The 24075-nt window shown below is 35.4% G+C and overlaps 1 protein-coding gene and 1 long non-coding RNA gene across 3 annotated transcripts in view; one reads left to right on the top strand and one right to left on the bottom strand.

Moving 5' to 3' along the window:
* Positions 1-4274, top strand: part of LOC106725253 — a 10911-nt gene extending 6637 nt beyond the window's left edge. The window contains exons 2-3 of the long non-coding RNA XR_001361128.1: positions 1180-1181; positions 4140-4274. This is a non-coding gene — a long non-coding RNA (uncharacterized LOC106725253). The remainder of the gene's footprint in view (positions 1-1179; positions 1182-4139) is intronic.
* On the bottom strand, positions 637-23029 carry ESD (esterase D). 2 transcript variants are annotated; one of them, XM_005861391.2, is made up of 9 exons: positions 22977-23029; positions 20306-20380; positions 19529-19617; positions 14541-14639; positions 13105-13229; positions 11558-11677; positions 9938-10036; positions 7747-7914; positions 637-866 (listed from the first exon to the last, which is right to left on the bottom strand). In XM_005861391.2, the coding sequence occupies exons 2-9, from the start codon at positions 20371-20373 to the stop codon at positions 786-788; spliced, it is 849 nt and encodes a 282-aa protein (XP_005861453.1). In that variant the 5' UTR covers positions 20374-20380; positions 22977-23029; the 3' UTR covers positions 637-785. The 2 variants fall into 2 exon arrangements, with proteins under 2 accessions (XP_005861453.1, XP_014391223.1); XM_014535737.1 differs by lacking the exons at positions 19529-19617; positions 22977-23029.
* Between the last annotated feature and the right edge of the window lie 1046 nt (positions 23030-24075).

The raw sequence follows: 24075 nt of genomic DNA, 5'->3' as shown, positions 1-24075 counted from the left end.
ACGGCTGCCAGCACAGCGGTGGTGGCGGGAGCCTCTCCCGCCTCCTCAGCAGCGCTAAAGATGTCCGACTGCAGCTTAGGCCTGCTCCCCGCTGGCAAGTGGACATCCCCCAAGGGCTACCAGGCTGCCAGAAGGATGTGTGACTGCCAGCTTAGGCCTGCGCAGGCCTAAGTCAGCAGGTAGACATTCCCCGAGGGGTCCCAGACTGCGAGAGGGCACAGGCTGGGCTGAGGGATCCCCCCCGAGTGCACAAATTTTTGTGCACCTGGCCTCTAGTAACTGTATAATGATGAGGAAAATTCACTTAACCTTTCTGAGCCTACTTCCTGATTCAAAGCTAGCATGTAATTATTAAATGCCTACTAGAAGCCAAGCAGTTGCTAGACACTAGAGATATAACAATGGACATGACAAAAACAGTTTGCACCTTCAGAGGCTTAAAGTCTGGAAAGGTGAAGAGTTCAGGCTAAATTACTTTTAAATACTGTTCCACAGTTGGCATTCTATGATTTGAATGGGATTACATTCATATTGTGACCTGCGGTCACACAATGATGATTTCCACATGACCAAAAAAAAACTATAAAGTATTACGGATTTCCCATGTGAACACTGGTAAATAACTTTTAAAACAAGAAGGTTTCATATATTTATTCAGAAGGTGATTCAACTATAGAATGAAGCATTTTTAGAACTATGAAATACAATGTTTTGAAATCTTATTTCCCTGCAATTGTTTATTATAATTTTTATAATCCTGAAGAGATTCTCGTATATGAAGTTTTTTAAACATTCAGGTATTTTGCATGATGTCTGATGTGATCAGTAATAAAGGTAGCAATGAAGTAGTAGCTATGATCATAACCCTAGAAGACAAAATAGAGAGATGATAAGACATTTATCCACCATTCAGAAACACTGATATTAGGGACATTAAATCTCTCATATCAATTTGCTTATAAATAGCCAAAATATTATAACATGAGGCAGGTTTATAATCAGAATCAAGCTTACACTGTACTTTAACATTTTCACTGAAAATTAAAAGAGTGGCAAAAATATGAAGAAAGCCTGGCTGGTGTAGCTAAGTGGTTCAGCGTCAACCTATGAACCAGGAGGTCATGATTCGATTCCTGGTCAGGGCATGTGCCTGGGTTGCGGGCTCCATCTCAGTGGGAGGCGTACAGGAGGCAGCCAATCAATGATTCTTCCTCATCATTGATGTTTCTATCTCTTCCTCTCCCTTCCTGTCTGAAATCAATAAAAATATATCTTAAAAATATGAAGAAAAATGAAACATTCTGCATAGCCTTGTTTCTAGATGCTGCCATTTATATGCAAAAAGAGGAAATAACACATTAATTAAATGTACAGAGTAAAGCAAGGACTAAAAGAATCAGAATTTAGAGAACTTAGAAACATGGGTAAGAAGTTTCAACTCACAAAAGAAGTGCACTAACAAGGATAGGAGAGGGAATGTTAAAAAACAAAATGAGCATACATAAACAATATAGAGAAAGAACACGAAAATACCCAAATGATCGATTACTATTTGGGAAGCCAAACAGTCATCATAAATCTTGTTAATAATTCCACCTACACAGTAAAAGCATATCATATCTCTTCTTAAGGAAAAAGGAATAATTCATTAAACTTTGACATCTTCAGCAATAAATCAAACTGGGTAAAAAGTTACTAAGTTCCTTTGAAAACTACTATAAAACAGAGAGAAAATGTAATGTGCCAGGCAGTTGAGTTGAAACAAGTATCAATCTATCCGGTCAATTAAAACCATTGATATAGGTTAAATGGAAAGGCAATCCTTCCTCAGACTTGGCTTCCAGTCGAGATGACAGTATAGGTAAATGTGGTACTCGCATCCTTCCACAACCACATAAAAATTACAATTAAACTACAGAGCAACCATCATTGAGAACTGCCTGAAGCCTAGCTGAACTGAAGTCCTATAACTAAGGATTTACAGTAGTCAAGACTAGTGGGTGGGGCAGAGACAAGGAACAGGCAGGTCTCATACCACTGTGTAGCGGATAAAAATCAGGAGGGATATCTCTGAAGTTCCCCTGCAGAGTGCGGGGTCCTGGCTCCACACCAGGACCCCCAGTGCAGGGTTTCAGTGCCAGAAGAGAACTCCCCATAACTTCTGGCTGTAAAATCCAGTGGGGATTATGGATGAGTAAGACAGAGGGCTGCTGGAGCCCAAGGCATTCCTATTAAAGGGCCTGCATGAACTTACTCAGATTCACTTGCTCTGAGATATAGCTCTGGGTCAGCATCTCAAAAGGCACCAGGAATATATGAGGAACTAAATCATCAGGCTTCAGAAGGCTGGAGGGGCAGCTTTCTCCCTGACAAAAGTGCTAACAGAGGCCACAGTTCCCTTGCTGAGTCCTCCTCTGCAGGAGCAGGCAAGAGCCATAGCTGAGTCTCCCCTCCAACCCCACTGGGTGATTCCTTGAGACTCTGCCCCACCTAACTTTTAGACCCACCCAAGTGGCTTCCAGTGGCTCTTCCATAAAAACAACCTGTCTTGGCTCATGTTGTGAACTTTCCTAAAATTCTCTCAAAGGTTCACAAACCCAAAACAAGCAGCATCTGGCCTCGGCATGCCCCATACCATAGCTAAGTGGCCCCAAGCCTGGCACTAGTGGCAGTTAGCCTCGGTTCCCAGCCTAGCCTCTCCCAGGCACCTCCGAGACCAGGATAAGTAGTAACTATCTATAGATCACTTAGTAACTCATGGTGGGTGGCCTGCATCTCCTAGGAGGCTCAGTCAGCACACCTGGCTTCAGATCACACCAGAGCACCACCCAACCACCTCCACCAGTAACACTCTCAAGGGGGTTACTTGATGGGCACCAGAGTCCTCCTGAAGTGAATCCTGCTCCATAGGGTTGATTCCTACATAGCAGATCCTCTGCTATAGTCCCAACCAGTCCTCACAGCTGATTGGCCTGGGTGTCAATCCCTCCCACTGACATGCCAACAGCAATCAAGGCTCAACTACAACAGGAGGGTGCACACAGCCCACACTGGGGTGGTGGAAGGGGGTGGTGCACCTGAAGGACCTGGCTTGAGTGCCAGGGGAGGATATGCCCCTGGATAGTACAGGACACCTACTGCATAATGGCCTCTACCAAACCAGGGAGACATAGCAGTTCTACATAATACATGGAAACAAACACAGGGAGGCAGCCAAAATGAGGACACAAAGAAACATGTTCCAAATAAAAGAACAAAACAAAACTCCAGAAAAAGAACTAAACAAAATAGAGACAAGCAATCTACCAGATGCAGAGATCAAAATACTGGTTATAAGCATGCTCAGTAAACTTAGGGGAAATGTAGATTAGCTCAGTGAGAATTTTAATGAAGAGATAAAAAACATAAAAATGGAGATATATAACATATAACCAGTCAGAAATTAGGAATATAATAAATAAAATGAAGAATAAATTAGAGGGAATCAACAGTAAATTAGATAAAGCAGAGGACCAAATCAGCTATTTGGAAGCTAGGGTAGCAGAAAAACACCCAATCATAACAGCAAAAAGAAAAAAGATCCCGGCCAGTGTGGCTCAGTGGTTGAGTGTCGACCTATGAACCAGGAGGTCACGGTTCAATTCCCCATCAGGATACATATTCGGGTTGGGGGCTTGATCCCCAGTGTGGGGCATACAGGAGGCAACTGATCAATGATTCTTTCTCATCATTGATGTTTCTATCTCTCCCTCTCCCTTCCTCTCTGAAGTCATTAAAAATATATTTTAAAAAAATGAAGAAAAAAAAAGAATCCATAAAAATGAGAATAATGTAAGGAACCTCTGGGATAATATCAAGTATAACATTTGCATCATGGGGATGCTGGAAAAAGAGGAGAGACAGCAAAGAATTGAAAACCTATTTGAAAAAATAATGACGGAAAACTCTCTAACCTAATGAAGGAAATAGACATACAAGTCCAGGAAACACAGAGAATCCAAAACAAAATGAACCCAAAGAAGCCCACACAAAAACACATCATAATTAAAATGCCAAAGATTAAAGACAAAGAGAGAATTTTAAAAGCACCAAGAGAAAGGCAGTTAGTTACCCACAAGGAAGCTCCCATGAGACTCAAGTGATTTCTCAACAGAAACTTTGTAGACCAGAAGGGACTGACAAGAAATATTCACAGTGATGAAAAAAGCAAGCACTTACAACCAAGATTACTGTACCCAACAAGACTATCATTCAGAATTGAAAGACAGATGAAGAGCTTCCTAGACAAGAAAAAGCTAAAGGAGTTCATCACCACCAAACTTAGTATTACATGAAATGCTAAAGGGTATTCTTTAAGAAGAAAAAAAAAGGATACAAAATATGAATAAAATGGCAATAACAACATATCACAATTACTTTAAATGCAAATTGATTAGATGCTTCAATCAAAAGACATACAGTGGCTAAATGAGTAAGAAAACAAGACCCTTACATATCATCAACAAATCAACAAATGACAAGTGTTGGCAAGGATGTGGAGAAAACGAAACCCTAGTACTCTGCTGGTAGAAATGGAGACTGGTGCAGCCATTATGGAAAACAGTTTGGAGTTTCCTCAAAAAATTAAAAATGGAACTCGCATTTGATCCAGTGATCCCACTTCTAGGAATATATCCTAAGAAATTGAAACACTCATCAGAAAGAACTTATGCACCCCTATGTTCATAGCAGTGCAATTTAGAATTACTTTTCTGAGCCTGTCTCCTCATTTGTAAAACAAATGGACTGGAGCCATATATGAAAACCCACAGCAAATATAATACTTAATAGTGAAATACTGACAGCTTTTCCTCTAAGATCAGGAACAAAACGAGGATGCTCACTTTTGCCACTTCTATTCAACATAGTCTGGAAGTTCTAGCTAGAGCAATTAGGTAACAAAAAGAAATAAAAGGCACCCAAATTAGAAAAGGAGAGATGAAATGATCTCTGTTCCCGGATGATATAATCTTACATGTGGAAAACCCTAAATATTCCAAATATAAACTGTTAGAGCTAATAAATGAATTCAGCAAAATGGCAGGATACAAAGTCAACACACAAAAAAGATCAGTTGCATGTCTATACATTAACAATGAATAATCTGAAAATAAAATTATGAAAACTATTTCATTCACAATAGTATCCAAAATAAAATCCTTAGGAATTAACAAAAGAAGTGAAAGGCTTTTACAATGAAAACTACAAAACCTTGAAGAAATGAAAGGAGACACAAAAAAACGGAAACACATCCCATGTTCATGGATTGGAAGACTTAATACTGTTAAGATGTCAATAGCAATCTACAAATACAGTGCGATCCCTATCAAAATCTCAATAACATTTTTTTTCAGAATGGGAAATGTCAACCTAAATTTATATGAAATCTCAAAGAATTCAGAAAAGCCAAAACAACCTTGAAAAAGAAGAACAAAGCTAGAGAACTCATGCATCCTGATTTCAAAATTATAAAGCTACAGTAATCAAAACAGTGTGATAATGGTATAAAGACAAACACATATAGACCAAAAGAACAGAACAGAGTCTAGAAATAAACATTTGCATGTATGCTTAAGGTATTTTTGACAAGAATGCCAAAATCATTCAATGGCAAAAGGACAGTCTTTTAAACAAATTGTGCTGGGAAAACTAGATATCTACATGCAAAAGAAAAAAGTTGGATCCTTACCTAATACTATATATAAAAATTAGCTAAAGATGAATGAAGTACCCAAATTTAAGTTCTAAAACTGTAAAGCTCTTAGAATAAAACATAGGACAGAAGCTCCATGACATTGGACCTGGCAATGATTTCTTGGATATGAGACCTAAGGGCACAGGCAACAGAAGAAAAAATAGTCAAATCTGACTTTATGAACATCAAAAATTTTATGCATCAAAATACAGTATTAACAGAGTAAAAAGGCAACCCACAGAATGGGAGAAAAATATTTGCAAGTCATGTACTTTGTAAGGTTGTAATATTCAGAATAGAGAACTTTTAAAACTCAAGAACAAAAAGCAACCTAATTTGAAAATGGACAAAGGACTTGAACAGATATTTCTCCAACGTTATACAAATGGCCAATTAAGTACATGATAAGATGCTCAACATCACTAATCATTAGGGAAATACAAATCAAAAAGATATAATCTCACATCCATTAGGATGGCTACTACCAAAAAAAGAAGAAAAAAAAAAAGATGTGTTGGCAAGTATGTATGGAGGTTCCTCAATAAATTAAAAATAGAATTTCCAAATGATGCAGCAATTCTATTTCTGGGTATATATCCAAAAGAACTGAAAGCAGGGTCTTGAAGAGATATTTTTCATACATGTTATTAGCAGTATTATTCATAACAGCTAAAATGTAAAAGTAATCAACTGTCATCAATCCTCTGACACATGAACGGATAAGCAAAATGTGGTCTATACATACAATGGAAATTATTCTGCCTTAAAACGGCAGGAAATTCTGACACATGGTACAACATGAATGGACCTTGAGAACATTAAATGAAATAAGCCAGTCACAAAAAGACAAATACTGTATGATTCCACTTATGTGAGATACTTATAATAGTCAAATTCAGAGACAGAGTAGAATGATGGTAGCCAATGTCTAGGGTGTGGGGATAGAGAGCTAGTGTTTAATATGTATAGAGTTTCAATTTTACAAGATGAAAAGAGTTGGAGATGGATGATAGTGATGACTGTTCAACATTATGAATGTATTGAATACCACTGAACTGTACACTTAAAAATAGCTAAGATGATATGGTATTTATGTATGGTATTTTACCATAATTTAAAAAATTGAAAAACAAATAAAAGAAATAGATGGACAGAATAGGAATGGTCTCTCATTTGGTCTCATAAAGATAAAATAAGCTAATGCTGTGAAAACATTTCATAAACTGCAATGCACCACATTACACATTGATCTAGATTTATTCGAACATTAATCATTATAATTAATTTGTAGATCAATGTACCTGACACATTATCCTTAAACATGAATGAAAATATTTTTAGAAATCACAATCATGAATAATTTTCAGTGTTCACTTTTCATTCTGAAAAAAAGGTTTTTGTTCATATTATATTCCAAAGCTTATGAATAAATATTTTAGAAAATAAAAGCAGAATTTCTTTAATACAACTATATTAACATAGTTAGGTGAGTAGTAAATAGTCAAAAGTATTTTAATCAAGGAAAACTTGAAAACCAACTGAAACTCAGAAATTATTCTTAAATAACTAGAAATACTAAGTAGCACAATATAAAGTGTACATGTGTGTTTCAGACAAACAATATAAAGCATTTGGGGCTAAGAAATGTACATAAAATAAGGTGGAAGCTTGTCCTTTTTATTCTACTACAATAGCTTCATGTATAAAGAAAGATATATCCAGTAATGTTGATGATTAAGTACCATGCAAGTATTTAAGCTTCTTGTTATTTACTGTTTTTACAGTAGAAAAGAAAACTGTAAATACTTTTCACCTCCAAAAGCTTTCTTATTTCTATGAATTTTTGTCTTACATATCACTAACTTAATAGAAAGGCTTTAAAGTATCTTATTATAATTATAAAATATCTTACTACAGGTAGCATTTCAAATTCTAAAATAAAATTTAAAAAGTACTTGGAATCCTGCTTTTTAATACTTATTTAGAATAAGCTAAGATTTCCTAATACTTGCCTCTTGTAACCTAAAAACAACAGGGATTTTCTTTTCTGTACAGGCAGCTATGAAGTTATCAGGTAGTAACTGTCCATCTGAAAGAAACTGGTCATCTTTTCCTTGATCAATTAGTATGTCAAGCTGAGAACCTGGAAAGGACTTCACAAGATGAGTAGCATCATAAGCCTATGAAAAGAAAAATATTAAAAAATAAATCTAAAAGTGCCCAGAAATATATTTTTTAGAATATACTATACTAAACCAAATAGAAATTTAAAGCCATTTAAACTCTAAGGCTGATTAAATTGGAAATATGCTTTTAAGTTGGCTTTATTTATAAAGTTTTCAGAATTCTTTCCCAATGATAGGCTCTTCCCTACTTTGAAGCAGACAGATACCAGTTATAAGAATCCTATATCTCAAGCATTCTAAGGAGTAAGCCTTTTTTCTTCTAAACTTTTAAGGTTCTTAATCACCTCTCAACTCAAAAAACAAACAAAAAACAACAAAACAAAACCCTTAACTTTTTTCCTTTGTAAATCCCTTCACAAATTAACTATTTCTTCAAATTCCATTATCTTTTTCTATTTCCAAATCTTCTCTATTTCAAATAATAAGTCTATTTTTTGTCTCTTCCTTTTAGCTCTAATTCCAGACATAAATACATTCAGCCCTACCTTTTGCTATCTGTTGAACAGCACAAAAGATCTGCTATCTCCATGAATTTTCATGAAATCGTGAATAATCTGAATATTAACAACTCAAAATTAAGGAGCTGCTACTAGTTACAATTTTATATTTTAGCATCCACCTTTAAATATTCTTGATTATTCATATCTATTTAGTGACCACAACTTTTATGCATTGATCAAGACAAACAAAAATAAAAATATTTCTCCTTCTAAAGCAGGGGTGGGGAATGTCTAGCCTTCGGGCCATATAAGTCCTGAGAAATCATTTGATCTGGCCCTGCCCAGGCATTAGGGGTGAGTTAATTAAATGTTTGACCAAAGACAGCAAGCTAATTTTAAGTTGATTAATTTCGTATGGCCCGCAAATGATGTTACAAATAACCTAATGGCCCTTGGCAGAAAAAGGTTCCCTGCCCCTGTTCTAAAGTATCATGCTTAAAAAGACTTACTTTCTTTAATCTTAAATTGCGAACCAGTAGTTTTATTGCTAGCTTTACCCAGTGGCCAGATAAGTTTCTATTGAATGAATATAAATAACGTTTTACATAAATGTTAAAGGCACGCCTTAAAATTAAATACTCATTGCATTTTGAAGTTATTTATTACATGTTCTTATAAGCTAATATCTTTTTAAAGTATGATACTTTGTAAAACACTGTGTAATATGAAAACACGAGAACTCTCGTGATCTGTCCGCAATGTGTTGAAAGGAAGAAGTGGAAAGTGACCTATAAAGTCCAACTAGTTCTATGATTTCATAATTCTGCATGGCCTCCTCATTACAATAATAAATTAAATAATAGCCTAAACACAACATAATTAAGACAAAATCTACTGCCACTTGGAGAAAAATTACATAGATTCCTTAAAGGTTACTGTGCATCTACCTCATCCCTCCTCCTAATTAGCTGGTTTTCCACCCAGCTCTTCTATCAGACCTTAAGTACCCTGTGGAGAGGAAAGGGTCATCACCCTCCTGACATAAGATCTCAAACTCTGCACAGACTGTGCACTTGGCGAGGATTCAAAATACTGGTGTAAGCACATTGTCAGGTCTCAAAGCACCTAAATTAATAATTTTCAACACTCTTCCAATACAACAAAAATTTAAGCCTAAACAAAACCAAAGAAAATTCTAATCTAGTGAGCAAAGAATTGACTCTCCAGTTTATTAGACTTTCAAAGATCAATCTTAAAATAGGGGTCCACATGTAAATGACCTTGAAAGCACTCAAGTATTTTCTACTTGTTTAACAGGCCCATGATGAGTTCATTTGTAAAATATTCAAAGTCTGGGTGGAGTCTGCAAATGGCTCATTTCTACACAAGAGTAAAATGAGTCTCAGGAGAAAGAACTATTTTTATTTTCATATTGAAGCATCTGCTCCTATGCTTGAAAAAGCAATCTTGCTGTTTGGAATATTCTCATAAATGTACATTACACAATATCTATGTACAGCTTTTTAAAAATTTTGAAAACTTTAGAATGAGTATTGAGATAGCCATCTGGTACCTACCTTCCATTTACTTTGATCTGCTCCCAAATATCCATTAAAGGCTTTTTTGCCCCAAGGACAAAGCACTGGATTGCAAATTGGAGCAAATGCTGACACAGACTTTAGAAACAAAGAAATTTAAAAACAAGTTACATGTTGCTAAATCAAATATGAATAGATATTTGAAACTTGCTTAAAAACTCAGAACTTTTTTGCAACTTGCTTATAACTCTTGACTTGCCATAACCCCTGTGAACAATTTTCCTTTTGCTGTACTAGTATTATGAGCTTAGATTGTAAGATCTCTCCATAATACATCCTTTGTGTATTCTATTAAGAGAGCTAATAAACTACAGGTGCTAAAATAATACAAAGTGATACATTACATTTTCAACTAAGTAACGCACAATGGAAGTTTACTAGTATATTGAGTTTCTACTCCTTTTCTTGCTTAAAATTAATGTGTAGTAATATGAAACAGTTTATGCCTATGTTTCTGAACACATTATTAAATCTGAGACACATTATTTCTCTTAAACAGTGCCAAAAAGCCCTGAACAATGCCATTAAGTATGGCAGAATTTTTAATAGAATATAATTTTGTGTTCTGTGCAATGTTGTTTGTCACTGGATAAAAACGCAAAGATAGAATCACTGAGTTTCAGAGTGTTTGTCAATGTTATGTTTATCCATGTCTACTAGCTTTTTTAAAGGACAAAAAAATTCAACCAAATTTGATTTTCTCCCTCAAACACAGTAAATTTGATTGCATTATGCACAAAAAAGGGAAAATAAAACCCTTATTTTCTGGCATGACATGAATAAATTCAACTTTATAAAGCTTACCAAAAGGAAAATATTTGGTACTAAAGCAAGAAACTGCTATGAGAAATATTTTCATTTCTCAGTGGCACACACAAATGATTAAGTTCTTCCTAAGGGAAGGAAATGGATTAAACATATCTTGAGGTCTCTGATAGTCTTGTGATTCTAAAGACAGAAGCAATCTTAAGATGATCATTGCTTCAAGATTTCCTTTTTCCATACTATGGTATGCTGTGCTGCACAGTATAGCATTCTACATACAGTGGTTATTCCAATTTGGCTTAAACAAACAACAAAAAAGTAAAGCTTCAAATAAATAAATAGGAAGGCTGAGAGTAATATTTTTCAATCAAGCTGCATTCCAATTTTCATCAGAGGCATTAAGAATAGAGAATTCTTACATTTTTACAAATCATGAATAACTTCTCTCTCAAAAAACCTAAATCAACTTTACAAAAATATTCTTGGTAAAAATATAAGTACATGACATAATATTAATCAAGAATAACCTTTAGAAAAGAAAATGCCTAGAAAACTATAGTTTGAATTGAAGCAATAAAATATGATACAATTTTTTAATACTTCTAGTAAGCCCACAAGAAACCACTGTGATTGAATTCTTATGCTTCTGAATATGTAGCATACATTGTGTGGTCAAAATTAATACTCCTCCCCTACAACCTCTTGAAATTCCCAACACTTCTAGAAAAGTTTAGTTCCAGTACTATAATAATATCCTAACTTCAATCTTTGAAAGTTCCTAATATTATATTATCCAAGAGAGATATTTGTCACTAGAAGCTTAGGTAACCTTACTTTGTATTTTCCAGGATTCTTTAAAGCACAAATCAGAGCTCCATGGCCTCCCATGGAGTGGCCAAAAATAGACATCCTTTGGGGGTCCACTGGAAAATTGGCATTTATGAGTTGAGGAAGCTAAAGATTTAATAGTGTGACAAAAGATATAAGAGAAAGTTCAATCTTTTTCAGTTATATAAAATAATTACACAATCAATAGTTCTAAATCACAGTCTTACAATGGTATGAATTAGTAAAGTTTTTTTTTTTTTTTTAAATCTCAGGTAGACAGTGGTAATTAATATATCACTGGAGAATATATGGCATATCTTCCTCAGAAACGAACTTTAAGAAGATGCATAAAGGACCTTTAAAATGTCCTAAACCTTTGACCTAGTAATTCCATTGCTTGGAATCTATTCTAAGGGAAAAGTCCTTAAGGAAAAAGAATTATACAAAAAGACAATCAATGCAATAATATTTATTATGGTAAAAAAAAATGTAACCATAAATATCCTACATTAGGACAAAATAAATTATGGCATATGACAGCAATTATTAAAAGTATGTTATCAATAAATATTGAAAATTATTTTTTTTCAATTAAAAAAAGAGTAAGATAAAAAAGTGTTTTACAATTATAGAAAAACTAGTCATACCAAAAAAATGTGGAATATACCAAACACAGCCATTATTTGGATAGGATAATGGGTGACTTTCATGTTATTGTTTCTGAGCTTTTATAATACTAGAGGCTTGGTGCAAGAAATTCGTGCACAGGGGTGTGTGTCCCTCAGCCCAGCCTGCACCCTCTCCAATCTGGGATCCCTCTCACAATCCAGGACTGCTGGCTCCCATCCGCTCGCCTGCCTGCCTACCTGATTGCCCCCTAACCACTCCCCTGCCAGCCTGATCGATGCCTAACTGCTCCCCTGCCAGCCTGACTGCCCCTAACTGCCCTCCCCTGCAGGCCCGACTGCCCCTAACTGCCCTCCCCTGCAGGTCTGGTCGCTCCCAACTACCCTCCCCTGCAGGCCATCTTTGACCACATGGGGGCGGCCATCTTGTGTGTTGGAGTGATGGTCAATTTGCATGTTACTCTTTTATTAGATAGGACAGCATATATTAACAATTAAAATCATAAAATTTAGAAAAATGCATAATCTGAACATAAATATTATTAATAAAAGTAATGCTTTACTACTTATCCTTGCTAACTAAGCCTTCATTAATCACTATAAAATGTCTGAATGAACCAGCTGTTAGAGAAATAAAAAAATTTTTCATAAACTGTTTTCTTTGTGTAACCTGGGCAGTACACACAGATATCAATATAATTACTAAACTCTGTAAAATTGTATCTAGTATTAATTTAAATGGCAGTAAATAGAATGATAATACTAGTAAACCTTGGAACTTTCACTAAGATAATTAATAAATTTGTATAAAGCAGATTCAACAATACCATATTCTAGTTTAAAATTCTCAGGACTATAAGGATTTTGTGTCCAAAATCAAGTGTTTTGTCCGTCATGGATTAATAATTACAATATAAATAAAATTACCTCCTCCGTTACATAAGAGTACATTCTGTAGTTAGTTTTCCAAGGATGTTCAGTGGCATCCACATAAAACCCAGCACCAGTGCCAAAGTCCCAGCTCTCATCTTCTCCTTTAATACTGCAGCCACCTATCAAGGAAAACTTGTGGTTTCATCTACTCTGTAGTAATGGTCCATGTTTAATTGCACACTTTTAAATGAATCTGAATGTTCATTTGCTTTAAAGCTGTTAGCCAAATATTGTGGGCCTCTCTTCTTTGCCTTTTGGGGCACATACTTCCTGACCCTCTTGAGTGAGGCCATGTTCTAGCCAATGAGGTGAGAGAAAGAATGCCCTTCCAGGCTAGGGTATTCACTGCCAACATAAGCCACCTGGCTTTGATGATGAAGTTCCCCACCTACACTTCCTCACTCAGTTTTAGCTGTCAAAGGGCTTACATCTTCTTTTTATACTTCAAAAATGTGCTGAGATTCCTTCTCTGATGACCCTCGCCCTTAACCGACACTTCCTATAATTCTCTTTATCACTGTGGTCTTAGAAGTGACAGGAGGCAAATGCTTGCATTCAACTTATTATCATAAACTCAGAGTGTCTCTTCATATACTTCAGAATCATTCCACCGTGTTTCCCCTATTTACCCATGCCTCATTGGGATTTTCTTGTATTCCTTTTAATTTATTACGATTTATTTTATATATTTACATATAGCTAAAAAGCCAATCATTAAAATTTTGAATAGAATTAGAGTAATAGGTAGAGTAACTCGAAGGAAATGACCTCTTTGTAATATTCAGTTTACCCTTCCAGAAACATGACAATTTTCCATTTATTAAGGTTTTCATTTATGATCTTTAGCAAATTTTATCATTTAAAAAAATAAATCTTCATAGTTTTAAAGTTTATGCCTAGGCATTTTATATTTCTGATGCTATGTTGAATTAAATTTATTACATTTCTAGTGAGACATGTCTTGCTTTTGTGTAATATAGCCTGTGAAAGGAAATGCACTACTTCCCAAGGTCAGCCATTTAACTTTCAGATAGTTTCAGCTGGCATTTAAATTCCATTTCCTGAGACTTCCAGGGTCACAAAAGAAGTTTTAACTATCTGATGGATTAAGCTGCACAATGTTTAATATTCTCTAATGTAAACATTCTAGTCATTTATATTAGGACTAATTCTTTTTAAACTGTATGATTATTTGATAACTAACAGGGATGAGAAAAGACATAATTATTATATGACAAGACAGTTTACCTATATAATACAAAATGTATATAACATGGTATTTTAGAGTCATGGTGTCATTTGAAAGATTAACAGAGATATAGCAAAAATATGAAATTAATTTTATAGTGTGTGGTATATAATATCCCACTTATAACTTAGTCTTAAATATTTATATTATTTACAAAGTACTCGGGAACAAGAACACTTACGAGGGCTGGTATCTGGAGCAATAACAACAAGGCCATGTTCTGAGGCAGCCTGATGATAACCAGATTTTGATATAAAATTCTGTTCTGTGCAAGTTAAACCTGAAGATCAAAAATACTGTTATCTCATGCTATATTGCAAGTGATTTACAAGCTTTAATATTTTTATAATATAGAAAAACAATCTCATATGGTATTATGAAAAAAAACTTTTTAAAGAAATAATTCTAAAGAAGATGCTTCAAGTTCCCCTTCTCATAAAATTTATAACAGTATTAATCTAAGATCTGAGTTAGGGTTAAATGCTCCCTTAGCTGTTCTTTGAAAGTCACTCACTAAAGTTTCAATCACTAAAATTTTTAGGATCAGATGCATTTTGGAATTTAGAAATTTTCAAGCTGTAGAATAGCAATATGGCACATAAAACCAGCATTATAACAACCCCAGTGCAATGTTATCAAACATGCTAATGAAATATGTTACTATTTCATCAAAACATAAATATTCACAGTGAGAAAATACTATGGTAATCATAATACAAATAACTTAATATTTTTATATACAAGTAGTTCACAGCAACAAAATTCAGCCTAATCATTTTGGTATTCCTCAATGTACTAAGAAGGGGGGTAATGGCTACCATATACCTTCCTTAAACTGAGTTTAAGCCCATTCTTACTAATCATTTTGGTATTCCTCAATGTACTAAGAAGGGGGTAATGGCTACCATATACCTTCCTTAAACTGAGCCCATTCTTATAATTGTTTCTGCTACTTTTCCTACCTCTAAGCTTTTCAGTTATGTGATAGAAGAGATGATTTACTTCTCTTGCTATGCGAGTCTGATAAGACTGGCCAAAATGTGAGAATGGCCAAGAATGAACTGGCAATAGATGCCTGAGTCCAAAAGCACCTAACCCAACAGCCCTTTTCTAGTAGCCAATGATAAATATCCCACTACACCTGATAATTAGCACTGTGAAACCTTACTGATGTGCATGATGCAATATGAGTAACTACAGAACACTTTTATAATTTCTATTTATCCCCTAATAGCAGCACAGACTTATGAAATGATTGCCTAATCAAGATTGGCTAAATTAATAATTTTTTAGAAATAATTCTAAAAAAGATGCTAAAGTTCCTCTTTTCATAAAATTCATAACAGTATTACTCTAAGATCTGTCTTAGGTTAAATGCTCCCATAGCTGTCCTGTGAAGGTCATATAAAGTTACAATATCATTGGATAAAATGTTATGGAAGTTCATGGTTAAGTAAACCATTAGGACATACATACTTTATAACATAAAACTGCAAGTATCATTGGATAGTGTTATGGAAGTTTATGGTTAAATAAACCACTAGGATATACAAACTTTCACTAGTCATGGCAAGAGAACAAGATCCTTTCTGTCCACCATGTTCCTTTGTAGCACATCTTCCAGAGATATGAAAGCCATATCATGGTGAAGAACTGCTCCAAATACAGATAAAGGGTCAACGATTTTGCTGACCTTAACATAAATGTACTCAAAGGAGGAAGGATAATACTGTAGAAAGCAGGGTCTTTGGATTTCAGATAGGATCTGGGTTCCCAATGTCACTCAACCACTTATTAGCTAAACAAAATCAGGAAAGTAAGTCAAATATTCTGAGTGTCAGTTCTTTCATTTAAAAAATGGGCATAAGCCCTAGCCCAGTGGTCGGCAAACTGCAGCTGGCGATCCACATGCGGCTCTTTGGCCCCTTGAGTGTGGCTCTTCCACAAAATCCCACGTGCGGGCGCGGTCCCGAGTTCAATTCCAGTCAAGGGCACGTACCTTGGTTGCAGGTTCCCTGGCCCTGGCTGGGGTGTGTGCAGGAGGTAACCGATCAATGTGTCTCTCTCACATAGATGTTTCTCTCTGTCTCTCCCTCTCCCTTCCACTCTCTCTGAAAATCAATGGAAAAATATCCTCAGGTGAGGATTAACAAAAAAAAAGAAAAATGGGCATAATATTGTCTATTTTTACTTCATAAAGTAGTGTGAGGATTAAATGTGTTAACATGTGAAGAGCTTTGAATTGTGTCTGGTACACAGTGCATAGTACCTTGCCCTCGGGAAACGTAAATCTGTTTAGAGATCAGAGGAAAAAATGTTTTTCTAGTTAGAACACAAGTCCCTCTATTAAGGTAGTAGGGATTGAATTCTAGAATAATAGAAATGAAGATAATTCTGTTAGTAGTATTACTCTCAAGAGTCTGGAGATGATTACTACTTAATATCTACTTGATCAACTGCACTTATGTTATATGAAGAGCTGGGTTTTTTTGCAACAACTTTATCAAGGTACAATTCGGATGCCATACAATTCACCCATTTAAAGTGTACTACCTCAATGATTGTTAGTATATTTATAATTATGCAATTATCACCATTATCTAATTTTAGGATATTTTCATCATCCCAAAAAGAAACCCCAAACCCATAAGTAGTCACTCCTATTTCTTCCAACCTTAGTCCCAGGTAACCACATACTATTTTCTGCCTTTATGGATTTGCTCTAGCGGGTTTGGCTCAGTGGATAGAGCCTTGGCCTGCAGACTGAAGAGTCCCAAGTTCGATTCCAGTCAAGGGCACATGCCTGAGTTGTGGGCTCAATCCCCAGTAGGGAGTGTGCAGGAGGCAGCCAATCAATGATTCTCTCTCATCATTGATCTTTCTATCTCTCTCTCCCTCTCCCTTCCTCTCTGAAATCAATAAATACGTTTAAAAAAAGTTCTCAAGGTTCATCCATGTTATATGTAGCATCTATGAGGACTTCATTACCTTTTGTTTTTGAATAATATTCTACTATATGGATAGACCACATTTTATTTATAATTTCATCAATTGATGAACCTTTGATTGGTTTCCACTTATTTACTATTTTAATGTATAATATAATGCATGAACATTTGTGTGCAAGTTTTTGTGTGGACATGTTTTCACTTCTCTTGGGTATATATACATAGCTAATGAAAGACTGTTTTGATGGTCACTCTGACTTGGGAAAGATGCAATACACTGAATCCAGACCACCTTCTAGAATTTCAGTTTGAATGTTTGGATTTTTATTACAGTTTATTAATTTTAGAAATATAACAGATGGTGTAATCTTTAATTATTTTCCTTCAATTTATTGGAAAGTAAACCTAAAATTATTTTGTCATTATTTCTCAAGTGTACTAGTTAATCTTATCTTTTTTCAGAAAATCAGGCCTTAATTTCCAAGGTATATCTGTTCTTCAGCATCTCACTAAGGAAACTATCGCATTATTTGATGTAAATAAATAAACATTCTGTTTTTTATACTCATGAAGCTCAATGTTTTGTCTTAATGGATTTAAATCTTAGTTAGGAATTTATTATAGTACCTATTATACAACACCTGGTACTTCTGATCTAGATTATTATTCTTTTAACCAAGAGATCTGACTTTAGTTGATCTTATCAGAAACAAAAAGCAGAAATAACAGGAGAAAGGACTAAATACAGCTCTGGACCATGAATTAGAAAACTTGTTCACCCTGTTATGAGATCTTAGGTGTTATAACTTCACTGGGCCTATAAAATAGCTTACATGATTTGGAAGATCATCTTTAGCTATGTTTCTAAAACAATTAAACATGTAATTTTGTTATTACTGCTTTTGGCAAAACCCAATATTCTTCTAGCAAAACCGTTTGCTTTTTTTCACAGTAATGGGTTGTTGAGTTAAAATCAGATAGGCACTTAATTTTTACCATTTAAAATATCCATTCTAATTTTTAAAGATTGGTATGTAGGGTTATTCTTGATAAAACCATACGTAAGAGAGGATTTATTAAGTAAAGTTATAAGAAGAAATTTCAAGGAAACAAAGATAGCACTCTATGCCATAATTTGGTTTCTGAGTCTCTCCTTGTAATGTTTGCTTCCATAGATGAAGTGCCAACATCTTGTAAAAGAAAAGTTAGCACAGAGGTTCAAAACTACTGGTGGCAAAACTTTACTCTCTCAAAAATCCATTTTACAGTCTTTAATATTCACCTGATTAAGAAGCATTACTATTATTTGTAATTTTTCCAAACTGTTGCCAGAAAAGATCCATGGAGTCCAATTAAAATATTCCAGACAACACTATAAGAAGTTACTTGTCTGTAGTTCCAAATTAGTGTTTCATTGGTGTCCTGGTTTTACCTTAATATTGTTCTATGTGAGTGGTGAAATCTCTACAAGAAATGCTTGGGTAGGTAGGTATTAAGTAGGTAAGTAACTTTTCTAAGCTCTTGCCATTGAGTCCAGAACTTTACATTCTCTGTAATTTAACTTGGTCTAACTGAAAAAGAAGCGAAATACATTGGGGTGGGCACACAATGCAATAAATATACAGATGATATACACTTGAAGCCTATGTAATTTTATTAAGCAATGTCACCCCAATACATTTAATTTAAAAAAATAATTTTTAAATGTGATTTTGATTTAGTAAAATAGCTTTACTATTTTTGTGGGAGTGGTGATATGTGTATAAAACATTACTGTATGAAATCCATAGATTTCTAGCTATGATTTTTAGTCATGCTGTTTTATGATTATATGAAATTTAATCTATCAGCCTTTTAGTAAAAAAACTGGTGACTATTGGGCCTTAATATTGTATCAAGGTCTTCCATGGGACAGATATTGCCTGGGGAAAACCATGTCCTACTGTTTTTAGTCTTCCTCTCCCTAAAATTTTTAACAGGTAAAATTTAGGTAAAATTAAAACAAAACAAAACAAAACAAAGAAGAAGTGAAATAAATTTAATTCAGTAGGCATGAAATTATTCTCAGGATAAAGTAAGAGTAGACTATGACAGTTTCCTAAAGCCTTATATAAATGGCTCAGAAAGCAAACTAGTAAGTCAAGATAAATGAGTAAAAATAAATGAGCCAGTTAAAAAGAAAAAGAAACTCCATTTTAAAACTCAAATACTTAACACTTACCAGACAGCCAATATAGTGCAGGGCATTTTCCAGTTTCTGCCTTTGGTGGTAAGTAGATGGCAAATTTCATTTTGCAGTTTAGTTCAACACTGCAATTTTAACAGAGATGGCAAATTTCATTTTGCAGTTCAGTTCAACACTGCAATTTTAACAGACATACACACACACACACACACACACACACACGCACGCGCGCGCGCGCGCGCACACGCACGCACACACACACACATACACAAACACAAAATCAATGCTCCTCGTCAAGACAGAAACATAAAATAAGTGATTTAATGCCCAAAGTAAGTGATTCCACCAACGTTTAAGGAATTTACCTTGGCCCTTAAAGAATGGGGCCAACTTAGGTCGGTGATTTATCAACTGACCTGAGCCTATTCTGTGCACACAACACAGTCATTTTGGCCAGAATAAATTTAAAAAATAAATGTAATATGCTCAATGTAGCACTAATATTATTAAAAGAAAAACTGTTTGTTTTAAAATGATGTATAAAATTTCATAACAAATTTATTCTAAAAATATCAAATTATATGTTCACTCACGGGCACTGAAATGTACCACATCCTTAATTTGCTCTTTATCACTAATATTTTATTAAAATCACTACTATCAAGGCTAGATAATTTTAATTGAAAAAAAAACACAGAGATATTTTTCCATGTGAAAGTAATTCATGCAAAATGACCTTTCATGGGCTTATTTAAAGAATTAAATGGATAGAAGAATGATAGACATCTAAAATTGCATCTTCTTAATGGTTACCTGTCATGTTCAAAAACTTTCTGCAATCCCCCAAAGCATTTGTTGCTGGAAATCTGTTTCAATGCCATTCTTTTCCTATTAATGAAGATTAATCTCATTAATTTCTATAGAATTAGTTCCTGAAAAATTTGAAAACAAAACTGTTTTCAGATAAACTATCCAATCATAAAACTGTTTTTTCACCTGGACTTTTTCCTCACATGCTAATTTTCTCTAATAAATAATATTAAGAAACTAACTTTCATACACACATTTTTACTTGTTACCACTTTTAAAAACTTTAATACTTTGGTGTGTCATTATCAATTTATTAACAAGTGTTTTTGTGTATGTGTGGACTACACCAAATTCTTTATAGAAAGAGGCAGAATATAAGTAAAATAGAACCAGAGTCATAGAAACATCAAACAGACTGTCCAACCTATGAGGGAAGGCAGGAGATCCACCAAAGGACTTGTGTGCATGCAAATAATCATAACCAATGGACACAGACACTAGGGGGGTGAGGGCATGTGCTGAGGGGTGGGGGTGGCCTGGGAGTGGTCAATGGGGGAAAAAGGAGAGTTATGTAATACTTTAAACAATAAAGAATTTAAATTTTAAAAAAATAATAAATAAATAAAAGTACAGCTTGTCATGGGGAAATTTTGAAGTTTGGTAATTCTTTTCTCTCCAACAAATCCTTTAAATTTTCATAAGTAATTTTAAATTTAAATGTTAAAATACCACACATTATTTTTAAAAATAAATTTAAAAATTGGAGAATCCTCTTTATCATTAAGTGCTTACTGAGCAAAGAGGAACCAGACTGACTCTGGTTTGTATTTCTCAAGAAAGGATTCCCTCCCCCTCAACAAGTATTACCACTTTGGTGGTCTTTTCAGTAAAACGTTCTGTATGCTGATCAGATGCAGAACTAGGGTTATTCCTCAAAAACTTAACAAAAACCTTAAAAAAGCTAATTTTGGAAATGTCTTTGCAAAATTCTAAACAAGCCCTAGCCGGTTTGGCTCTGTGGATAGAGCATCAGCCTGCAAACTGAAAGGTCCCAGGTTCGATTCCGGTCAAGGGCACATTCCCGGGTTGTGGGCTCGATCCCCAGTGGGGAACTTGCAGGAGGCAGCCGATCCATGATTCTCTCTCATCGTGGATGTTTCTCTCTCTCTCTCCCTCTCCCTTCCTCTCTGAAATCAATAAAAATATATATATAAAAAATTCTAAACAAGATTAGTTTCAATCCTACCTTGAAGCAATCCCCTCAATAAACCCAAATACTTAGATTTGCATTGGAAAGTTGGAATTTGAACCAGAAATTAAGCTATCAGAGACTCTGCTGCTATGCTCTCCTGCCTTCCTAGATGGTCTTTAAATACTGTTTTTTAGACACTCTAAGATTGAGAAATTTTATAGGATTAAGGTACTACAATTATAGAGAAATCACCTTCTATTCATAGACTTATGCTTTTAATCTATAAAGGATAAATTCTTAAACAACAAACTGCTCACTAGATGTTATTATTTTTGAATATTAACTTCAGCTACTCTTGCTCAAGATCCTATCTTAAATAATGAACTAATAGATGCATTAATGATGTGCTGAATTATTCTACAGGGAAATCCTATTTTCTTAAACCTAGCAGGTACTATGTCTGCTGCTTCCCCAAAACAGGGTACATTGAGTCTGTATCTAGTACATAAGAGTTACTAATAATTATTTGTTGAATGAATGATTAAATTTTAACTTCTTACTACCGATTATGTGAAAGTTTTAAAAATTAATTTGTCCTGCCCTAGTTGGTTTGGCTCAGTGGATAGAGCGTCGGCCTGCGGACTGAAGAGTCCTGGGTTCGATTCCAGTCAAGGGCACATGCCTAGGTTGCGGGCTCCATCCCCAGTAGGGGGTGTGCAGGAGGCAGCCAATCAATGATTCTCTTTCATCATTGATGTTTCTGTCTCTCCCTCTCTTCTTCTCTGAAATCAATAAATTTAAAAATAAATTAAAATTAGTTTGTCCTTTATCTCTATCACTGCATACTTTGTTATTCATTTTAGTAAACTACAAATAGTCTATTTCCTCTGGTCTTTATTCAAATTCAAAATCAGATATTTTCCACTTGGTCAGAGAAAAAGTAAAAATACTGTTTTTTAAATTTGTAAAATTTATAAAAAATAAATAAAAGCTTTACATGTTTTATTTCTCTAACCATCCATTTTAGAAACTACTGTCAATTATATATCAAGAAAAAAGTTAGGTTCAGTAAGAAATATGACATAAGCTAAGAACTAGATATACTGTGATTTATGATATGACACACTAGGTAATTTACATTATTCATTAAAAGTTTTTTTAAAAAATATATTTTATTGATTTTTTACAGACAGGAAGCGAGAGGGATAGAGAGAGTCAGAAACATCGATGAGAGAGAAATATTGATCAGCCACCTCCTGCACACCCCCTACTGGGGATGTGCCCGCAACTAAGGTACATGCCCTTGACTGGAATCGAACCTGGGACCCTTCAGTCCGCAGGCCGATGCTCTATCCACTGAGCCAAACTGCTTAGGGCAATTTTTCATTAAAATTTTTTATGAACGAAATAATGTTTCAAACCAAGTCATTAGATTTTTCATTCAACTTCAAAGTAACATACAAGATATAAAACTTAAATTACCTGTCCAATTGCTAACTGCTCTTTTGTCTGTACCAAAGGGTAGATGATTCTGGAAAAAAACACAAGTGGTTTATAAACAGGACATACTTTTCACAACTAAGGTTGTACAGACATGTATAGTAGATTAATCAATCATTCTTAACAGAGACATTTTCTTCTCCTTAGATAGGTGACTGTTGACCCTGGATATGGTAGCATGGAAAATGCAGCTGATAAAACAGCACCACTACTTTATAGGATTAAGGTACTATAATAAACAAATTTTAAAGTTTTAAAATATAATTTAGAAGTATAAGATGTAGTCAAGTCCTGAGAGTGAAGAAAACAGGAGTGGGGACTAGAAAAGCAGAGAAAGATAAAAAGCCTAGATCTATCTGGCCAAGAATTGTAGGTCAACCCTTAATTGAAGCTAAATGTCATCCACCTCCAGGAATTTGTTTTTTGTATTTTTACACATTCTTTCCTTCTTGCCACGAGTCTCCAGTTTTCCATATATCTCTACTTGTGTTTTTGCTCCTGTTCTCTCACACTCCCTGATGTCGACCCAGTTATTCGCAGTGTCGCACGCCACTGGCTCTGAGCAGCCCACACACAGCTCTCCCCACATCCGGGTCACGCGCCGCTGGCCGTGCCCGGGCTGAACGCGCGAACTCAGGTGTTGCTCAGCGCGCCGCTGGCTCTGCTGCGGACAGAGGTCAGCTCCCATCGGCCCCACGCCCTCAAATGACCGCCCACCACGTCTGCTCAGAGGCCAGCTCCTGAGGACGCCATCAGGGATGTACCCGAGGCCACCACAGAACTCAAACAGCGCATTTACAACACAAACAAGAGCGGCAGAGAGTCGCAGGTGCTTCAGGATTGCTCAGCGCGCCGCTGGCTCTGCTGCGGACAGAGGTCAGCTCCCATCGGCCCCACGCCCTCAAATGACCGCCCACCACGTCTGCTCAGAGGCCAGCTCCTGAGGACGCCATCAGGGATGTACCCGAGGCCACCACAGAACTCAAACAGCGCATTTACAACACAAACAAGAGCGGCAGAGAGTCGCAGGTGCTTCAGGAGATGCGGGTCCCCCGTGACCCCGGGGCGTGCTCCCCGGCCT

This window comes from Myotis brandtii, unplaced genomic scaffold (assembly GCF_000412655.1).
Source record: "Myotis brandtii unplaced genomic scaffold, ASM41265v1 scaffold15, whole genome shotgun sequence".
In the NCBI taxonomy this organism is placed as follows: Eukaryota; Metazoa; Chordata; class Mammalia; order Chiroptera; family Vespertilionidae; genus Myotis; species Myotis brandtii.
Note: the sequence above shows the minus strand (reverse complement) of the source record. Positions and strands in the feature narration are given on the sequence as shown.

Bases quoted from the DNA above. Each gene is read 5' to 3' on its own strand.
- ESD (XM_005861391.2), bottom strand. From the start codon at position 20,373: ATGGCATTGAAACAGATTTCCAGCAACAAATGCTTTGGGGGATTGCAG. The intron at 13,230-14,540 runs GTAAGTGTTCTT...TTTCCTTGATAG, and splicing joins TGCTCCAGATACCAGCCCTC to GTGGCTGCAGTATTAAAGGA. The intron at 7,915-9,937 runs GTAGGTACCAGA...TTCTTTTCATAG, and splicing joins CAGATCAAAGTAAATGGAAG to GCTTATGATGCTACTCATCT.